The following is a 19,205-nucleotide window of genomic DNA, read 5'->3' as shown; positions in this document are numbered from 1 at the left end:
TGACACACACACATACACACACTTTCTCTATTCTCCCAATGCCACCACTGGAGATGATAAACAAATAGTTAATTGTAAGGATCTTTGGCACCTGTACTGGATTAATGGAGACCACCACCAGTAGCAGACAGAGTTAAGCTGAAAGATTGAGTTACGAGAGCAGAGCAGAGGAGAAGGCTGACCAACCAACTCAGCCCAGGTGCTCAGCTCAGGGTAATACCCCCCAGATCACAACAATATGGTTCTGTTTTAGAACTCTCTCTGTCTTTACGTTTTCTTTTCCTCCCTCTCCTCATCCTGAGTCAGAGGACTTGGTGTAGTGCCACTACGGTACATGGGGCTGACCTGAGGGTGGCTGTTTCGGCCTGTTTGTCTGTACTTTCCGTCTATACTCTAGTCCAGGTCTGGTCTCACTAACTAGCCCTGACACAAGGAGACAAAGACAAAGGCTGTGCCCCAAATGCCCCCCCTATTACCTCCTATCAACTGATTGGTGGAGGATTCATGTGCTGTATTTCCTCAGCTCTTCAAATCTTTCTCTGCTCTGTTACCCCCCCCCTCTCTCTCTCTCTGTCTCTCTGTCTCTCTCTCTGTCTGTCTCTCTCTGTGTGTGCATGTGCGTGATACTTTGCCCCTCTGGGCTAATCAGTGTTTTGAGGGGTGTCTTGCTAGTTGACACTGCGGTGAGCCCTCTAGCCCCCTCCTATGGCAGACAGACATGCCTCTTGTACATCTGTCTCTGTCACGGCCCATGGTGTTTAATAGACCAGACAAACTGAACCACAAGCAACTCTGCACACAATCACATCACCAAAGATGAAACTTGTCATAACTTCATATTCCATTTAGAACAACGCATACCCAACTGTATTACATATATTTATTCAAATTATTCAAATACGTATGAATAAAAAATGAAAACATAATTGCTCTCATTGAAATGATTGTGCAAGACATTTCCGAGTGGAAACGTAAAGGAATATCTGTGTTTAATTTAAGTTTTTTTTTAGTTTTATGATCTCAATACATGCAAATGGCAATCAGATGTGGACATGTGAAAATCAAAGTGCCGCATGTATTTCAGTCTGACGTTAAGGTGGTGGGGTTAAAGTTCTAATATGCTATATTCAACCCATCCGTGTCATATCCGTTCGCTACAGACTGTTTTGATAGAATAATTCTAGGTTCCATTATGATTCTGCCATGGTTTCTAGAACTGCTTTGAAATTCTTGCAATTCTAAAGCATGTTAAGTAGCACCTTTCTGCCCGGGCGGCCAGGCACAGCTGAAAGGAGAGGAGGTGGGGAGGGCAGCACATTGGTTTTCACCCCCCTGCTCCCTGCTGCAAAGTGTAGCCTAAATGCGTTTCTGATTCCTGACGTGACACATGGGTTACATCCCAAATGGCACCCTATTTAGTGCACTACCTTTGACCAGGACCCATATGGCTCTGGTCAAAATGAGTTCACTGTTTTGGGAGTAGAGTCCCATTTGGGATTCAACTATGGTCAAATGACAGGCGGGCAGGCAGGGCTCTCGCCTTGTGTGCTTTGCACTCCAGTCTTAGTGCTAGCATCACACCACATAGAGCTGTTTTTAATCACTAATTACCATGATTGGCTGCTGGATTCACACAATAATGAATGATTGATAACATCTGAAATAAAGAGCGGACCAATTCTGGCTCCTGACAGGCTCTTTGGGGAAATTTGATGTTAGTAGTGACTGAAACCGTTTAAGTCGAAAATGACTGCTGGACACAGGATGGAGCGGCTTTCGGCTCAATACGTGTCTACACGGCCATTTTGAAGATGGACAGGCGGGAGGGACTCTCTCTTCGCAACGCCCTCGCTCTTTAATGTATATAGGCCTATAGGCCAACATGTTCATACAGGCCACTTTTGTACTCAGCATCTGAATTCCTCAATTTTCCACAAAATGGATGCTGCTCAGATGCCTCCATATATTACTGGATCGGTTGGAACATTGTATCAGATGGATTGAAATCAGGGCAGCTCTTAGTATTATATCTATATTGCTATTCCAAACAAAGAGAATGTCTGTAATTTACATTTTACAATCGCTACTAGGGACTTATTTAACTTATACTAGATTACTATTAGTTATTTGGTGTCTGATTAATTGTGACATGCTCCTCACAAGCCTACAGATTGATACAATATTATATTAATTTGATACAGATCATTCAAAACAACAGAGCCTATTATGCTTTGTGAGGAGCATGTCACAATGAATCAGACACCAAATAACGAATAGTAATCTAGTGTAAGTTAAATCTGTATCAAATTAATATAAGGTTGTATCAATCTGTAGGCTTGTCAATTGAATGGAAATTGTATCGATAACGTGTCTTTTACAGTAGCCTGCAGGGATTTTACACTACAAGACATTGAGGTTATTACATTTGTGGCTTAGTTAAATTCCATGTGTGAGGAACATACTTTTGGACCATAACTACATTTTGTGACAGGGGAACGTATGATGTTTGTGGCATATATTACATCTGTGCAGGCCGGGTTGCAGCACTTGTGGTTTGTTCAATGCCCAGACGCTTTCGGGGTGTCCTTGAACTGTTGCTCGACTCTCACATACACATGGGTTTCATATGGTTTCATCGCCGGTGTCGTTGAACGCAGCCCTCTGTGATCCAACAAAAGGCACACTGTAACACTGTAAAGCGGGCACACTGCACATGACAGCTCTGACATGTATAATAAATATGGATTTCTCCACGGCTGTATGTGAAATGATACATGTGATTTTAGAGAGGTATTTCTTAATCCTGTGCCCAGGCTGGCCTGTTGCTGTGGCCCTTGCATCCAAATACAGGACATAATCACACACACACTATCTGGCGCCGCACACACTGTGTATGACTCTGTCTGTGTGTGTGTGTAAAAACCCTAATTGCTCCTGTAAGTCGCTCTGGATATGAGCGATAAATGACTAAAAATGCAATTGCAAATGTGTATGCATCTAGAACTCCACAGACACTCATCCACCCACACTCCACTGTGGACATACACAGGACACACTCCAACACACACAGTCAGACAGACACAGACACACTCCCCCTATTGGATCCACATCTGGGACAATAGACAGTCGTCTAAGTCATCTCCACACAATGAATCCAACCAGACCAGACCAGTTCACATTTAGCGTTGAGTCTGGCACCGCACACCTGGCTGTGTATGGCTCTGTGTATGTATGCGTCTAGCACTTCGCGCACACACACACACACACACACACACACACACACACACACACACACACACACACACACACACACACACACACACACACACACACACACACACACACACACACACACACACACACACACACACACACATGGATTATCTGATTATCAGAGTCAATGTTGATGCATCAGTCCCACAGTGCTATGTGCTCTGCCTGTTTATTTGACCAAAGTCTTGACTTAGAACATCAGGGCTTGGATTGTCAAGGAGTACTGGTAGGCCCATTCCAGGTGCCACTCAAACACTTCCAGGTGCATGTATGAATTTTCTTTTCCACTGTGTATTTCAGGATTGTTTTATATAGTGGTTCGGTGTAATACGTAGAATAGTTTTTTAAAACACTATTTTTTCACAACAATTTTTCTAATAGATGGTTGTCCATATACTGTGGCATGTCAACCAGCCACTATAGTGACACATGTCCTCTTAAAATGCTCTTAATACATGATTCATAGGCCTACTCAAATGCTGAGAGCCTTGCCTTTCTCTGCGTTTTATTTATCCCGGTTTGAATGTGGTTGCATTACAAAGTCCCTTTTTGATTTGCTGTATTTAAACAGGTTTTAGAGATCAGGCCCCTGATATATAAAGATGCCGCAAAGAGCGGCTCCCATTGTACATGCCTGTCTGTGCTGTCCACGGGGCCACCATTTACCGCCGTGATTGACGCCATCTATTCAGATAGTAAGTGGTGCCTTCATACCTCTTTCGCGGCTTTTCATTTCAAATGGCCGTTTCGTTTTAGCAATCCTTTTGACTCCCTCCTTTCACTGCCACTTGGAAGTTGAAATGTATAAAAAGAGAGAAAATAATAACGGCATATGCCCGTTTTTTTTCTTGCTTTGAATTACAGCGACTGCAAAGCAGAGCCTAAAGTGCAAGTGCCTTTTCATAACGCATAAAAGGCTGAAATGTTTACATATCAAAAGGCTACAGGCCAATTTCTGTCAAAATGATACATGAAGTTAAGCAGTAGGCTAGGCCTACAAGCAATTCATTTCAACCCCTAGTCGTTGGAGAAAATTTCAAAGACCCATGATCTTTTTGCATTTTCTTTCACGTAAAATAAGTTAGGCGACATTTTAACGAGCCATTACAATGGCTGCAATACATAATTCACCATGTAGCCTAAAATTGCTTGAAAATGGGAAAATATTCATCCTACAAATGGAACCATCTTTGTCAATTATGTTGCATCTTATTTATACACATAGCCTACATGCAAGTTATTTATTCGACAAAACACTATTCTTACCTCGGAATGACAGTCCGAAGCTCATACCGTTAACAGAAGATAATTAAGTGGGGTAATTTAACTTCCATTCCTATGAGAACTTTGACGTCAACAAAATCTTTGACCCTACATGGAAATATAACGTTACTTTTTAGATGTTTTGTTTTCCAGAATTGTTTTGTGATCATTTTTGGATGGAACAAGGTTAGACTAAGCTATTTGATCAATAACTGCTATTTTTTTCGTATTGTTATCTTCCATAATCGTCTCGTTCACGTACAATAAAATATGAACGTGGTTGTAATTCGTCCCAAGTGTGATGCCTAAAATCATATGTCCATGAAGTATAGTAGTCTGCACATTTTAAGACTATGCTTCTTTCAACTCCAATCAACCTTAAACATAATTTGTGCGTGTACATAACACAATTTATGCAATAGCATTGACATCCGGTATCAATATATATATTGCAGATGTGTTCATCAATTAGGCTAATTGATATGAGCAAATCAACATAAACGGCCTATGCCTGTTTTTAACCTGAAATGTAAATTATACTCATGTTTGGGGATTTGCATGTGTTTTGGTGTTTGTCTTTTGTAAAAATCTCATTAGTAGGCATATTGCTTAAACTGATTTACATGAAGTCTTACACATTCTTCCATCAAATCTAATGAACAATACAATACATTGAACTTAATGAAATAAGAGGTGTATGTGATATTTAATTGAACCTAAATTATTGTATCATTTGTCTACATAGGCGTAATTGTCTGTACAATGTTCATTATTATATTTATATTCCAGGTGAATCGTGTCCCCACCACTCCTAATTCCTAAATCTATATATATAAAAAAAATCCCTGATAGTTTGAATGCAATCAACATTCTCCTGAATGTAAAACCCACGTTTTATTACCGAAGTGGATAACCCAGGGACTCGGAATAGACGTTCCAGCACCTCAGTCCATTCTCACTACATTAAATATGCGCCCTGAAGTAACATTCGCCTCATTTCCACCGTTGCATTTCATTTGATTAGGCGTGTAATTGTAATAAGTTTTCTCTAACGCTGAGAATAGAAGCGATAATGGCCGTTATCTTATCACAGCTAGAGGAATATGTTCATGGAACGAGTAGTTAGCGGAGGTGTTTAAAGTTAATACGCACGATTTCCTACCCATCGAGATAGCCCCGCTGATGGAGAAAACAGAGATAATCTCCTCACGACCATCTCCCGTGGTGAGCTCTGTGATGGTCGTGTCAGACCGACTATTTCCCAAATAACATGCAGCAACACAGACTGAGATCCGGAGCCTCATATGCAATGGAATATATTTGATTAAATGTTATAGGCCTATATTTTCATTTTTATTCATTGTGTGTAGAATGGGAGGGAGGGGTCTATATTATGATGTTATTTGGGGTGGGTATTTTGGGTTTTGGTGACAGAAAAGGTAGACCCTTGAGACGTGTAGATGTTGTCAAACTTGGGCCTGTTAACAAAATGAAAAAGATTATTAGAGTCACACACACACACACACACACACACACACACACACACACACACACGCACACGCACACACACACACACACACACACACACACACACACACACACACACACACACACACACACACAGTTTCACAAATCGATGTAGTCTAGATAAAACGTTACAGCTACATTGATTAGTAGCATATAGATAGATTTGACAAGAAGCAATATCTGATTCTTCAATAACGTTAATGATTTCACAGGGAATACGTTTACCAATCCCTTTGCTGACAATGAAATTAACCTGATTAGCTTACCTTGTAGCCTACAATTAACCCTCACGGCTGACATAGCACTGAGTTGGGTGGTTTGTTTCAAAAGTCTGCAAATAGTACGGATTAGCTTAATTGAATTAATTCTCAATACACAGATCTGTGCCTTTCACACCGTTGTGAGGTAAACCTAAAATCAGCCAATCTCTGCTCTCGGTTTGTCATCCGCTCCTCCAGCACAGGCGCAACTGGTCGGTGACGTCAGCCGAGCATATAATCGGGCTGGAGTTCAAGTGGACCACGAAAACAAGTTCGTGAAGCCTCAGTCTGAACGCATCCACCGGAGTCGATCCAACGCGAGAGAAACACGCCAAAGTCAACAAACTCGATGTTATGACCCATATTTAGGAACTTTTTACGGACTTTCTCCTGACCTACACCGAATTTAGGACTTTTAAAAAGCAACGCATTTTATCTCCCTTTTCACGTATCGGTGATGCCCGCTGGTATGTTCAGTATCGACAGTATCCTGGCCGGGAGACCCACTTGCAAGGACTCGGTGCTCCTCCATCGGAATCCCCCAGTGGTGTTCTCTAACCTCACGGATTCCATCTACACTGCTACCGATTACAATGGACTCTACTCGCACGCAACTGGACCTTCTCCCCCGGGGATGCAGGCGGTGAACGGGACTAGAATAGGATATAATAACTATTATTACGGACAACTGCATTTGCAGGGCCCCAATGGCCCTGCGTGCTGCAGCGCAATCCCAACCCTCGGCTCGCAACAGTGCCCATGTATTCCAACAGGTAGGTTGCCCCTTTTAAAATGTAAAAACGCTGCATGTTCCTTTGGTGATGGACAATATAACGCTGTCTGTAATGACACTTAAAAGTTAAAACGTTATGTTTATAGGGGATGGTAGATATATTGTAGATTGGTTGGTGTGTCAACCTAAGAAATGCGCCCATTGCGCAACATTACAAAGACAGTAATTTTGGTGCCTATATAGCCTATCTAAGAAGCATATCTGTGGTATAGCCTATTCTAATTCAGTCGAACTTTTACGAATTAACTGAAATAGTTTGAATGCTAAACTTTTTGTAGGTGGGAACATGGGATGAGTAGGCTATGTCATAGATGTGTAAAAGTGTTGTTTTTGGGTTAGTGCTCAGTTGTTTTTTCGTTTGGTTAATTTGTGATTTTGTCTGTAGGCCCATTGGGTGTGGTGTGAAATTAATTGCCTCATTGAGGATTTTTCCCCCTAATGTTATGTCATCTTTATTTATTTCTTCATGCAGGTTATGACAGCACGGGCTCCGTGCTCATCTCTCCCGTCCCGCACCAGATGATGTCCTATATGAATGTGGGCACCTTGTCTCGGACCGAGCTCCAGCTCTTGAACCAGCTCCATTGTCGACGTAAGCGGAGACACCGAACCATCTTCACCGACGAGCAGCTTGAGGCTCTGGAAAACCTTTTTCAGGAGACCAAGTACCCTGACGTCGGCACACGGGAACAGCTCGCGCGGAAAGTGCATCTACGTGAGGAGAAGGTTGAGGTGAGTGCATGTACGATGCAGTGTTGCTTGCGCTCCATCTCCCTATACACATTAGGCTGCGTTAATTTTCAGAATACCTGTGAATAATCTCTCCATTATTTAATAAAACAAATATGGGTATCAACACAGAACGTTCGTTGCACCTTGTAAAAAAATTACGCTCATAGGCCTACGTGAAAGGACACATTATATCCAAGCGTTATACGCACATAGTAAAAGCAATCGTTCACGTCTTTCTAGTGCCAGAAATATATTCGATTAAGCCCAAATTACCTTACAATTACTCTACAACACGGTCTAACAAATATTTCATACAAATTACAAATATTGTATCTTCTATTTTCGCATAGGTGTGGTTCAAAAACAGACGAGCGAAATGGAGAAGGCAGAAAAGGTCGTCCTCGGAAGAATCTGAAAACTCACAGAAATGGAACAAATCGACGAAAATACCCACAGAAAAAACCGAGGAAAGCAAAAGTGACGTGGATTCTGACAGCTGATGTTGGTCTAACACAAAACGAGTAAAGACCGTTGGTTGCATATATGCGCAAATCTTGCACATCCACACCAATACATACAAGATTTTGACTTTTTGTACATAGTGTAAATGTCATGTGGACTGAAGTAATGAAATGTGTTGCCATGATGTTGCACAGTTGTATAGTAAATATTACTTTTTATTATTGCTATGGGGGTAGGCTATTTATATTTAATTTAAAGTGTAATGTTATGCATACCATCTCGAAGATGTGGTGTGCAAGGAGCCTGGACCAATTTTCTGGCGTGTCTCAATACTTTGCGATCTGACATGACATCTCATATGGATATTACTAAATGTTATAAATCTGATATTGTTTTATTATACTTGCGTGGTCTATTCATCATCACGATTTACTGCGAGGAATATTCTGAAACTACATCAAATGGGAGAATATATTTTAGAGCTTACTAGACGGGGGCAACCTTTATAAGATACATGGACTGAAGTATATTTGTCAATCAACAGGCGTGTTTTGACTGAAACGTTTTGTCTATATGTTGCAATTAACGACAATTACAGTAAGAATGAATATACATTAAATCATATCTGAATCATCTCTATTTCGTTTGTCTCTTTTCAATTAATGTATTTTTCTATTCATAATAATATTATCTAGTCATTTTGGAAATTAAAATGCTATAGATTTACATTAGGCTAAAGTTGGTTGTTTCCCAGATCAATTGAAAACAGACGCACCGCAAAAGACACACTTTTGCGTAGAAATAATGCTTGCATAGTAGTGGGTTACTTGATGGAGAAGTCATAAATGGTACAGGTGATATGGAGCTTCTAGTCTTCTTATAAGATTTACTAGAATGTGTCGTATTGGTAGAAAACACATTCAATTATTCTCGATCCATGCGCATAAATTAAACCTTGGATGTGGCAAAAATATACGCTGGGAAAATATATATTTTCGAATACTAAAACTGTTCACGAGATGTTTTTTTTGTCCCAGTTTAATTAAATGTATCAAAAATCATGATCAAAAGCACACATCATTTCGTTTACAACAGCAAAGATGAATCTATCACCAACATACTCAAAACAACAGGTGTTGTCGTTAAAAAAATGTTCATAATGTTCACGCTATATGTTTTTTTCGATGCCTTTTTCATGAATTTAACAAACCAACAGTTGTATTTTTTAGCCTAATGATAACGTTAGTTATGTTTCAGTGAACTTCACCACCAGCTGATATATCGACCTCTTCTGTCAATTCACAGGTGATCGAATAACTAACAATTTGGTCAGGAATGAATCCCAAAAACTACCAACCTAAATTCACCTCAGACGACATTAAAAAACCTACACAACTCACCAAAAGTAAATAATCAACCGTTTTAGACAAGATATTGTACAAATGATGGGTCAGCTTCTCAAGTCATTCCCAAGATTCCCGGGACCACCCATACGTAGAATGTATGCACACATGACTGTAAGTCGCTTTGGATAAAAGCGTCTGCTAAATGGCATATATTTTTTTAAATTATATTTTTAAGTCATGTTTTCTCACACGGAATAAGGGAGATCCATTGTAATACACACCAGAGGTAGCTCATAATACCAGTCATGTGAGAGGGCTGGTAATCAAATTCGATGGTGAATTATTTTGTAGAAAATAAAATAACGAATTAAACTTCAGCCCCACACTATGCTGGGAGTGTAAAAAATGTATGTACAAATCACGGATTGCCCCTTTAATTTGTAATTCAAAGCGATTTTACATACCTGATTCAAACCGTTTTCCATATTGCATGTTAGTGATAGTCAAAGCTTATCAGTATGTCTATGTCATACACAATTTATAACATTTATCTTAATTCCCCCATGTCTACACCAGCCCTAATATCTAACAGTGTCAACTAGTGTACATGGAAAGGCGTTCCATTGTTACGTTGTTATATGGTTTACTCACTTATATTTTACGTTTTGGTGTATTACCAAATACCAATTATTTTCGGTGTATTACCATTGATGTTAGTCCTAATTGTGTTATATTATATCTATATATGCCTAGCGTTGAAAAGTGGAGTGCTTATTTCCATAGGCCTACAATGAAATATAGGAAAACTGATCAGGAATGCATCCCCAATTTACATTTCAATACCATATTTAACAGCAATGCTAGGTAATGGAATTTTGAGTTAGAGATCTATATTTTCCGTCTTCCACGGTCAAATCACCCTTCACAAAAAAACAGCTCCACTTGACCTTTAAAATGGTTTACATTTGTATGATTTCTATGAGCTTATGCAGCAAGATGGTAAAATGCTATGAGGAGCTGCTTTTGGTATCTCTTTACCATAGCCTCCTAATGCTAAGCCATTGTAATATTTGTCTTACAAACGACATTATAATATCCGTCATAGGCAGTCATTATTGTTTTGTCCTTTCTGTACACTCTTACAGATGCTGTATCTTAACTTGATCATCCTGTTGTTGCAGGGATTGGCAGGAAATGCAAACTTTTTTCTAGTCTATTCAAGCTTTAATAAGACTTCTAAAGGTATGTAATTTCCACTTTCAAATTTCAGACTTGATTTTCCCTAACGAAAAATGTATCAACCCCTACAACAAAAAATGTAAATTCATTCTAATCCACATGATAATTCACATAACAATTCGAATTTCCTGTTGCTGCATTATTATTTTCCTGCTGTAGCAACTTGGTTCAAAATTAAGTTCCCACATATATAGAAAAAAAAGTGCCATCTAGAACCTGTCCCCATAAGGGAACCCTTTAAATAACCCTTTTTGGTTCCAGGTAGGGCGTTTATTATGTGTAGGCCTACGGCAGCTACGGCTGCATTTCGGATACGCTTGTATGTTGTAAGCCGTGGCACATATCTTTCTTGTGTTATTATATAAAACAACGTTTGTTGATGTGTATGGCTACATTTCAGATACATAAGTGTACATTTGAACAGCAGTAGGACCAATCTATCTTGTTTTAATAGGGCTCAAAAGCAATCCCCCCCCCTCAGGCATGTCATCATAGAGCCGGGCCTGGGTAGAACCCTATTGGGCTCCCTTTCCCCAGTGTTTTCTATATGGAACCCCAAAAAGTTCTACCTGAAACCAAAAAAGGGGTATTCTTTCTAAGAGCGTTGATCACACTGTGTGTTCCTCCCTACTCCTTACAAAACCCCCAGACCCACGCACGTTCACGCCACACAAATCAAATATATTATCCCCTGTCATTACCTCATGGAAATGACACCATATAAAATCATGATATATACATCGACAGACCCTCCACAATCCTCAATTTTACCCATGTGCTGGTTTGGCATAGCAGGTACTGACGTTGATTTATATTGAAATGCATTGATTTCTTATTAAAGGGGCAAGCTGGGATCTGATATGAGGGGTACTGTAAACGGGTTCCCATGCTGTGTGCCCTGCGTCTACACCAGGCTGTTTTGCATCTCAATTTGTAGATGAGGTATTTAAAGGTAATAGAAGATACATAGACACAATATAGGAATATTATTTGGTCTAAAGATGACAGATATGGATTTTTTTTTATCAGTGTAGATTGAAAGTACAGTATATATCAGTGTGCAGTGAAAGTACCTATCAAGGTTTGATACTGTCATTTAAAATCAGTGTCGATGGCAACTGGTACACATTATACTTCTCTGTATTTTGGAAGAACAGTGTGATAGCAATAAATATGCAGGAATTGTATTGGAGAGTCGAGATTTTATTTTGCACCATCGTCTAATATGTGGAATCCTTTGAATGATTCGGAACACTTCTTAATCCCTAGATAGAAACATGGAAATTCCTAAAGTCTACATTATGTGAACATTTGATGAGTCCTTTGGGATAATTATAATCATTTAAGCAATGTGTGCAATAATGATTTCATCCTTATGATTTTATCTTGCTAATGATTGTCATTAGCTTCAGTATTTCACTGCTACATAATCTAAGACTATCATCAAATAACATCTCCTGCATTTACTCTACTAATCCCTAAACAAATCATTATGTTTTGAATCTAATTTTAATAATTCAATCTAGGGCATAATTATTCTAATCAAATTTCCAAGTGGTCAGTTTGATTTTCCAACCCACCAAATTTTCCAAGATAGGTACCAAAGAGATCCTATAATTCTGTTATATTTAAGTTATATTTAATTCTGTGATAGGTACTATCTGGTTGAGTATTTCCAGAGATAGATTTAATATGGGGAAAATAACTGCAGGACTCCTAAAGTGACAGTTTAAAACAGATTAGAGGAGGTCCAGAGCAGGTACTTAAAGATTTGTCCATACTATAGACCATGAAACACAACACATATTCCTAATGATCCCTTATACAGTATGTCCAGCTGTGATTTATAAAGTGTTGCAGCGCAGGGCGCCAGTGAAATATACAAAACACAGGGCCAGCCACAGTCATTAATCAATGCTTTTTTTTCATGAGCAGTAATTTTCTATTTCACAAATTTAATGCAACTTTTTTCTCTCTGAAACGCTAATTTTTTTTGGGACCTCTTTTATGCATCGTTCCCGGCACTTGCAAAAATAGAGGTGGAGTCCAAGAAAAATTAGGTATTGAGTTAACTCTCAGAGAAGATAAATCTTTGCTCCTTTGCAAGCGCTTAGAGAAAACCTCTCTCTTTATTTTCTATTTTTCCCTCAGAAGTGTCGCTATGTTTTGAAGTCAGAGCTAGGCTCTCTGGCTCTCGCGTCCAGCCATTCTGTGGACAAGTTTCTCTTACATAAGCCTTTCTCTCTACCCTGTGATGTTGAAAGCTGATGTATATACTCCCCGTATCATACTGTATCAGCCCCGAGGGCCCCAGCTCTAATGTTATTAGTACATGGGGTCTGGAGAGTCATAGTGATGGGTGATTTGGCCTCTGGACTGACAGCTCTTGGGTGGATTCCCTGGTCGGTCTAAAGATAGACAAGGGTGTTGGCCTGCTCTGTGGTCCACTTCCATAGACATACTGTAAAATGGCCTCATCATGGCAGGCAGGACCTCCGAATGAAAGTTAAGACAAATAATGCATATTTTTTACAAATGTAAACTTTCTACTATATTATTACCATATTTCACTGGGATGACGTGTAGTTTGGTGTTTGTTAATGTTTTGTGCTGGACTCTCTCTCTCTCGCTCGCTCTCTGTCTTGCTCTCTGTCTCGCTCTCTCGCTCTCTCCCCCTCTCTCGCTCTCTCCCCCTCTCTCTCTCTGTCTCGCTCTCTCGCTCTCGCTCTCTGTCTCATTCTTTCGTTCTCTCCCCCTCTCACGCTCTCTCCCCCCCCCTCTCTCTGTCTCGCTCTCGCTCTCTGTCTCATTCCCTCGCTTTTGCTCCCCCTCTCTCTCGCTGTCTCTTTCTCTCCCTCCCCCTCTCCCAGCCGGCTGAAAAGGCCTGTTCCTTTCAGAATCAGAACCACCTTTGCCTTAAGGCTAGATTAGGGCTGAGCGTACACACACACACACACACACACACACACACACACACACACACACACACACACACACACACACACACACACACACACACACACACACACACACACACACACACACACACACACACACACACACACACACACACACACACATCCAATGCCACCATTGGAGATGATAAACAAACACTTACTTGTAAGGATCCTTTTATAGCTGAGTTTAGCGCCTGAAAGCTCTTAACTACTGTAATGTTCTCTCTGACCAGCCGTGTAATTACATTGCCTGTCACCACACACATCGCAGCACACCAGTCATCGACTGACTTCTATTAGTCAGCGGGCCCCCTGCTAAACCGCTAAGGACTTTTAAATCTGGGAGCCAGCAGGTCAAGCCTAACCAACCGCTGCCAGCGTTCACTTATCTCAAAGGTGAACGTGGTGCTCGTAAAGTTCGAGACAACTCCCCTCTGAGCCAACGAGGTTCAGGAATCAGGGGCTATTCTGTGGGTCTTAAAGACCTTAGAGAGAGAGAGAGGGAAAACGAGATAGAGAGGGGCAGAGAGAGAAAGAGAGAGTGAGTGAGAGAGAGAAAGAGAGAGATAGAGTGAGAGAGATAGAGAGTGAGAGAAAGAAAGAAAGAGAGAGAGAGCATAATGTTTTTGCTGTGGCCACCACACGCCAAACCAAACATACATGAGTAATATGGATGAGGTATACCTCTACCTAATGTGTGCTTTTCTGCCCCTATTCATGCTGAATGCTGGGTAATTGGGGTGTGTGGTGGGGCCCGGGCAGAGAGGCAGGAGATGGGGAAGGGACTAGTATACACAGCTAGAGGCCGAGGGAGGGAGATGAGGAAGGTTTTAGTATACACAGCTAGGGGCCGAGGTCTGACCACTGATTACCACCGTGGGTTGAACTCAGCCACCCACAGGACCTGGGGAGCAAGGAGTCAAGGACGGATGAGGGAGGTGAAGAGGGGGGTGTGGATTTAGGGGGAGCGTGTGGGGAGTCAGAGGAGAGGGCATTGACTTGAGTGAGGACAAGGCAATGTGGGGTAAAAAGGGGGTTAGTGGGGTATGGTGGTGAGAGGGGGAGGGTGGTGCAGGGGAAAGAGAAGGAGAATTGGGGGATTAGAGGTATGTGCTGGGGTGAGTTGAGAGGATAAGAGGGGGATGAAAGAGGGGGTGGGGTGAATCCAGGCTCATGTTTAGAGGGTGCTGTATTTGTACATGCCCCTTTAACCTGTCATAGAGTGTTCACCCCAAGTTAAAACCCGTGAGTGTAGCTGGCACAGGACCAGCTATACACACGCACACACACACACGCACGCACGCACACGCACGCGCGCACACACACACACACACACACACACACACACACACACACACACACACACACACACACACACACACACACACACACACACACACACACACACACACACACACACACACACACACACACACACACACACATAACATTATAGTGTAGTGTGGGGCCTGCAACATTATCCAGACATAGAACCATCAACTATCAACTTGACACAACCCACTACTATGTACGCACGCCTGTGTAGTGCTTAGGCCGGCATATTTATGTCACTATACAATGTAACCCTCCCCCTCTCTCTCTCCCCTCCAGCGTCCCACCAACTGCCAGCTCCACTAAATGCCTGACAGTGGAATGGTTGTTTTTCATCTCACAACATCTCCCCTACACACCCGTCCCCTCCTCCCACCTCCCTCTCTCCTCATGGTCGCTGAGTGAGCTAGGAGTAAATAAAACAATGTGTGGATTAATGATCAAGTGATTTGAGGGTCTGTGTTTTGTTCTTTCAGGGCAAATCACTCGCTATTTACTCAGATCATGAATCAAAATGATGCTCTGTATCAACAACAGAACTATGGTCCTGGGAAATTATGAAGGATAAATCACAAGTAAAACAGAATGACCTCTCTTCTCTCCATCCAACCACACATACGCACGCACTCATGCACACACACACACACACACACACACACACACACACACACACACACACACACACACACACACACACACACACACACACACACACACACACACACACACACACACACACACACAGCCTAAATTTGAATTTTAACAAAATATGGACATGACATTTAGTTTCCCTACCTTCAGGACATTCTGGTGACTTGTCAGGACATTCTGGTCCTATTAAGGCAGAAAAACATGTACGCGCACACACACACACACACACACACACACACACACACACACACACACACACACACACACACACACACACACACACACACACACACACACACACACACACACACACACACACACACACACACACACACACACACACACACACACACACACACACACACACACTGTCTGCTATCTGCTAATAGCCGCTCCTGGACTAAAACACAGTAGAACATAATAAACATGTCCACATCTGATTAATCTGTGTTTTTCCTCTAAATACTATTAAGCCCATTTATATACTTACAATTCAAACTAGCCTGTGGTTTGTATCAAATGCTGAGGGAACTGAAAACAAATGATTGCATGAACATTTTTTCTACCGGACAGAAAGTAAGTCATGTAAATGCTTTTTTTGGCTGGTAAGTTACATGGTGCACACAGGTCACATGTAAAAGATTTCTAAACTCAACGCTACCTTGAGCTTTGGAACATTGAAACACTAACTTTACATGGAGATGAATGCATATAATAAAACATTATAACATGTACCCTTGTATGTTAAAAGGCCATGTACTGTCATTTTCTATGTTTGATTTTCCAAACCTCCATCATTTTGAGTGTGCATGTCAATTATGTCTGTTCATATGGACAGGAGGAAAAACAGTGTATCCTGCAAACATTTCCAAAATCCACAAACATAACATTTTTCATCTCACTTGTCTCCCCTTAAAAAACAATGAATATGATCAAAAACATTTACTGTATATGATTAATAGCTCATCATCACATAATGACAAACATACAAGATATCCTATTTTTGGTGCGAGGAGCAGCATTTAACATTGCTACAATATATTTACATAAGTATGTGGACACCCCTTCAAATGAGTGAATGCGTCTAATTCAGCCACACTCGTTACTGACAGCTGTATACAAACTGAGCACACAGCCATGCAATCTCAATAGACAAACATTGACCCTACTGAAGAGCTCGGTGACTTTTGTGACGACCCTCCCACTCCACAACTTAATTTGGAACTTAGAGGCTGGTATTTGGTCCCTGGTTTTATGGGGGGGGTGACGACCCTCCCACTCTGTCTGCCGTATTCTTTCTTTGTTGTTTCCTTATTAGGATGCTGGTGGGCGGAGTTGGGAGTTGGGAGGGTCGTCAGCTACATGGGAAACACCTGGGCCCGGTGTCTCCCAGGATAAATACACCACTTCCTCATTCATGGAGAAGATTCTCTCCATGTAGACACCTTTATAGATTTGGTTGTGTTTCTTGGTGGTTTTTTGGTTGTTTGCTTCAGCATCTTTCAACACCCTGCATTATCACATTCATGCAAAACACTCACTTACACTACTGATTACTGATTACACACACCATTGTATATTATACTTAGTTACTTATTGAATAAATATATATTTTGTTACTCCTTATCTCCAAGTTGTCTCCCTTTTGTTACGGGCTTTGAGCCGGTTCGTGACACTTTCAATGTGGCCCCGTCATAGGATGTTTGTCAAAATTCTGCCCTACTAGAGCTGGCCTGGTCAACTGTAAGTGCTGTTAACAACAGCTAAGTGGTAGGCCAACACAAGCTCTCAGAACGGGACTGCCAAGTGCTGAAGCGCATTATTTTGGAATTAGTTTAATGCCCATGATGTTTGAATGAGATGTTCGTCAAGCAGGTGTCCACATACTTTTGGTCATGTAGTGTATCTTTCAACCCATCCGTCATTGGTTTCCCCAGGAGATGTAAATGCAGCGAGAGAGAGGTCGTCCAGTCCACCCAGGAACAGCTGTGGTGGGCTAGTACCGACATGCAGGGAGTAGACTCCAATTGACTGTTGCATTAGATTTGCCTGCCTCCCCTTGGTCTTGGGGTTCACAAGTCTAACCTGGGCTATAAACAGTTAGTGACATGAGTATGATGCAATATTGTAATATAGATGTTTTTGTATTTGTTTCCTCAGAGTTACTATACTTAGGGCCATAGTTTTTTCATGACCGTGTGGGGACAGAACAGGGAAAACTCTCTGCAAATCTCGGCCATAGTTATAGATTATTACCATATAGTTACATGGTAAGGAAAAACTCATTGTCCTAAATATTCGATGCCAACATGGCTGCGTTTACACAGGTGGCCCGATTCAGATTTTTTTCCAATTAGATCAGCTCTACGAAAGATCTAATGTGAAAAGATCTGATGTGATTGGTCAAAGACCAATTAGTGGAAAGACATATCAAAATTGGTCTGCCTGTGTAAACGCAGCCTAAAACCACTAAGAATATCAAATCTTCTTCAGAAGAGCAATGGCCAGCGTCTCTGGTACTGTAACAGGAATTCTTAAGTATAGAAGGAACACTTATTTTAAGTCCCAAATGGCACCCTATTCCCATTATAGTGCACTAATTTTGAACAGAAGCGTTATGGACCCTGGTCAAAAAAAGTGCACTACAATAGGGTGCCATTTTGGACGCAGATTTAATTCACAGTGAATAGCTGTGTTGGAGCTGCCCCCTTGTGGGCCAGAGGTGTAACAACATGGATAAAGCCAATCACTGCTTTTGGGACAATGAAGAAAAGTCACATTCTGACTTACTAACGAAACTGATCATTGATACACTTTAAATTAGTCAGATGATTATGTAGTTATTTACCATCAATTAATATCATTTTATTATAAACAAAGCTGTTGTTCTACAACAAAGTGAATTTATAAAAAGCTCCTATGTTTTCAAAATGTACATAATAATTTGATGTGTTGATGCATAATAATATAACATATTTTTCAATTTCGGAGAAATCTCCTAAATCAAAACCATGCTGTCATCATACGTCTCAACCTCCAATCTAAATTGCTGAGACAGACAATTACTCTAAAAAACATCTCAAATAGCTGAGATAGCATTTACACAGCCTCTGCCTCATTTTGTGTCCCAAATGGCACCATATTCCCTATATAGTGCTCTATTTTTGAACAGGGCCCATAAAGTTCTGGTCAAAAGCAGTGCGCTACATAGGGAATATGATGCCATACACACTGACATTCTCTTGATTCATATCCTGTCTAGTGATATCTACAGTATCTAATACCCCCTTTCCCTCTTTCCAATTCCTCATAGAACCAACATGGAAGCATCCCAAATGACACCCTATCCCCTATGTAGTGCACTTCTTTG

General features: G+C 41.0%; 1 protein-coding gene across 1 annotated transcript; it reads left to right on the top strand.

Moving 5' to 3' along the window:
• Positions 1 to 6,591: 6,591 nt before the first annotated feature.
• Positions 6,592 to 8,945, top strand: gsc (goosecoid). Its single transcript, XM_035743377.2, has 3 exons — positions 6,592 to 7,096; positions 7,589 to 7,848; positions 8,199 to 8,945. Exons 1-3 carry the CDS (start codon positions 6,781 to 6,783, stop codon positions 8,346 to 8,348), a joined length of 726 nt encoding a protein of 241 aa, XP_035599270.1. The 5' UTR covers positions 6,592 to 6,780; the 3' UTR covers positions 8,349 to 8,945.
• Positions 8,946 to 19,205: the final 10,260 nt, after the last annotated feature.

Source organism: Oncorhynchus keta, chromosome 29 (genome assembly GCF_023373465.1).
Source record: "Oncorhynchus keta strain PuntledgeMale-10-30-2019 chromosome 29, Oket_V2, whole genome shotgun sequence".
NCBI lineage: Eukaryota > Metazoa > Chordata > Actinopteri > Salmoniformes > Salmonidae > Oncorhynchus > Oncorhynchus keta.
The sequence above is the reverse complement of the archived record's forward strand: the minus strand, read 5'-3'. Positions and strand labels throughout refer to the sequence as shown.

Coding starts and splice junctions, on each gene's coding strand:
- gsc (XM_035743377.2), top strand. CDS start 6,781: ATGCCCGCTGGTATGTTCAGTATCGACAGTATCCTGGCCGGGAGACCC. Junction 7,097..7,588: donor GTGCCCATGTATTCCAACAG/GTAGGTTGCCCC, acceptor TTCTTCATGCAG/GTTATGACAGCACGGGCTCC. Junction 7,849..8,198: donor TACGTGAGGAGAAGGTTGAG/GTGAGTGCATGT, acceptor ATTTTCGCATAG/GTGTGGTTCAAAAACAGACG.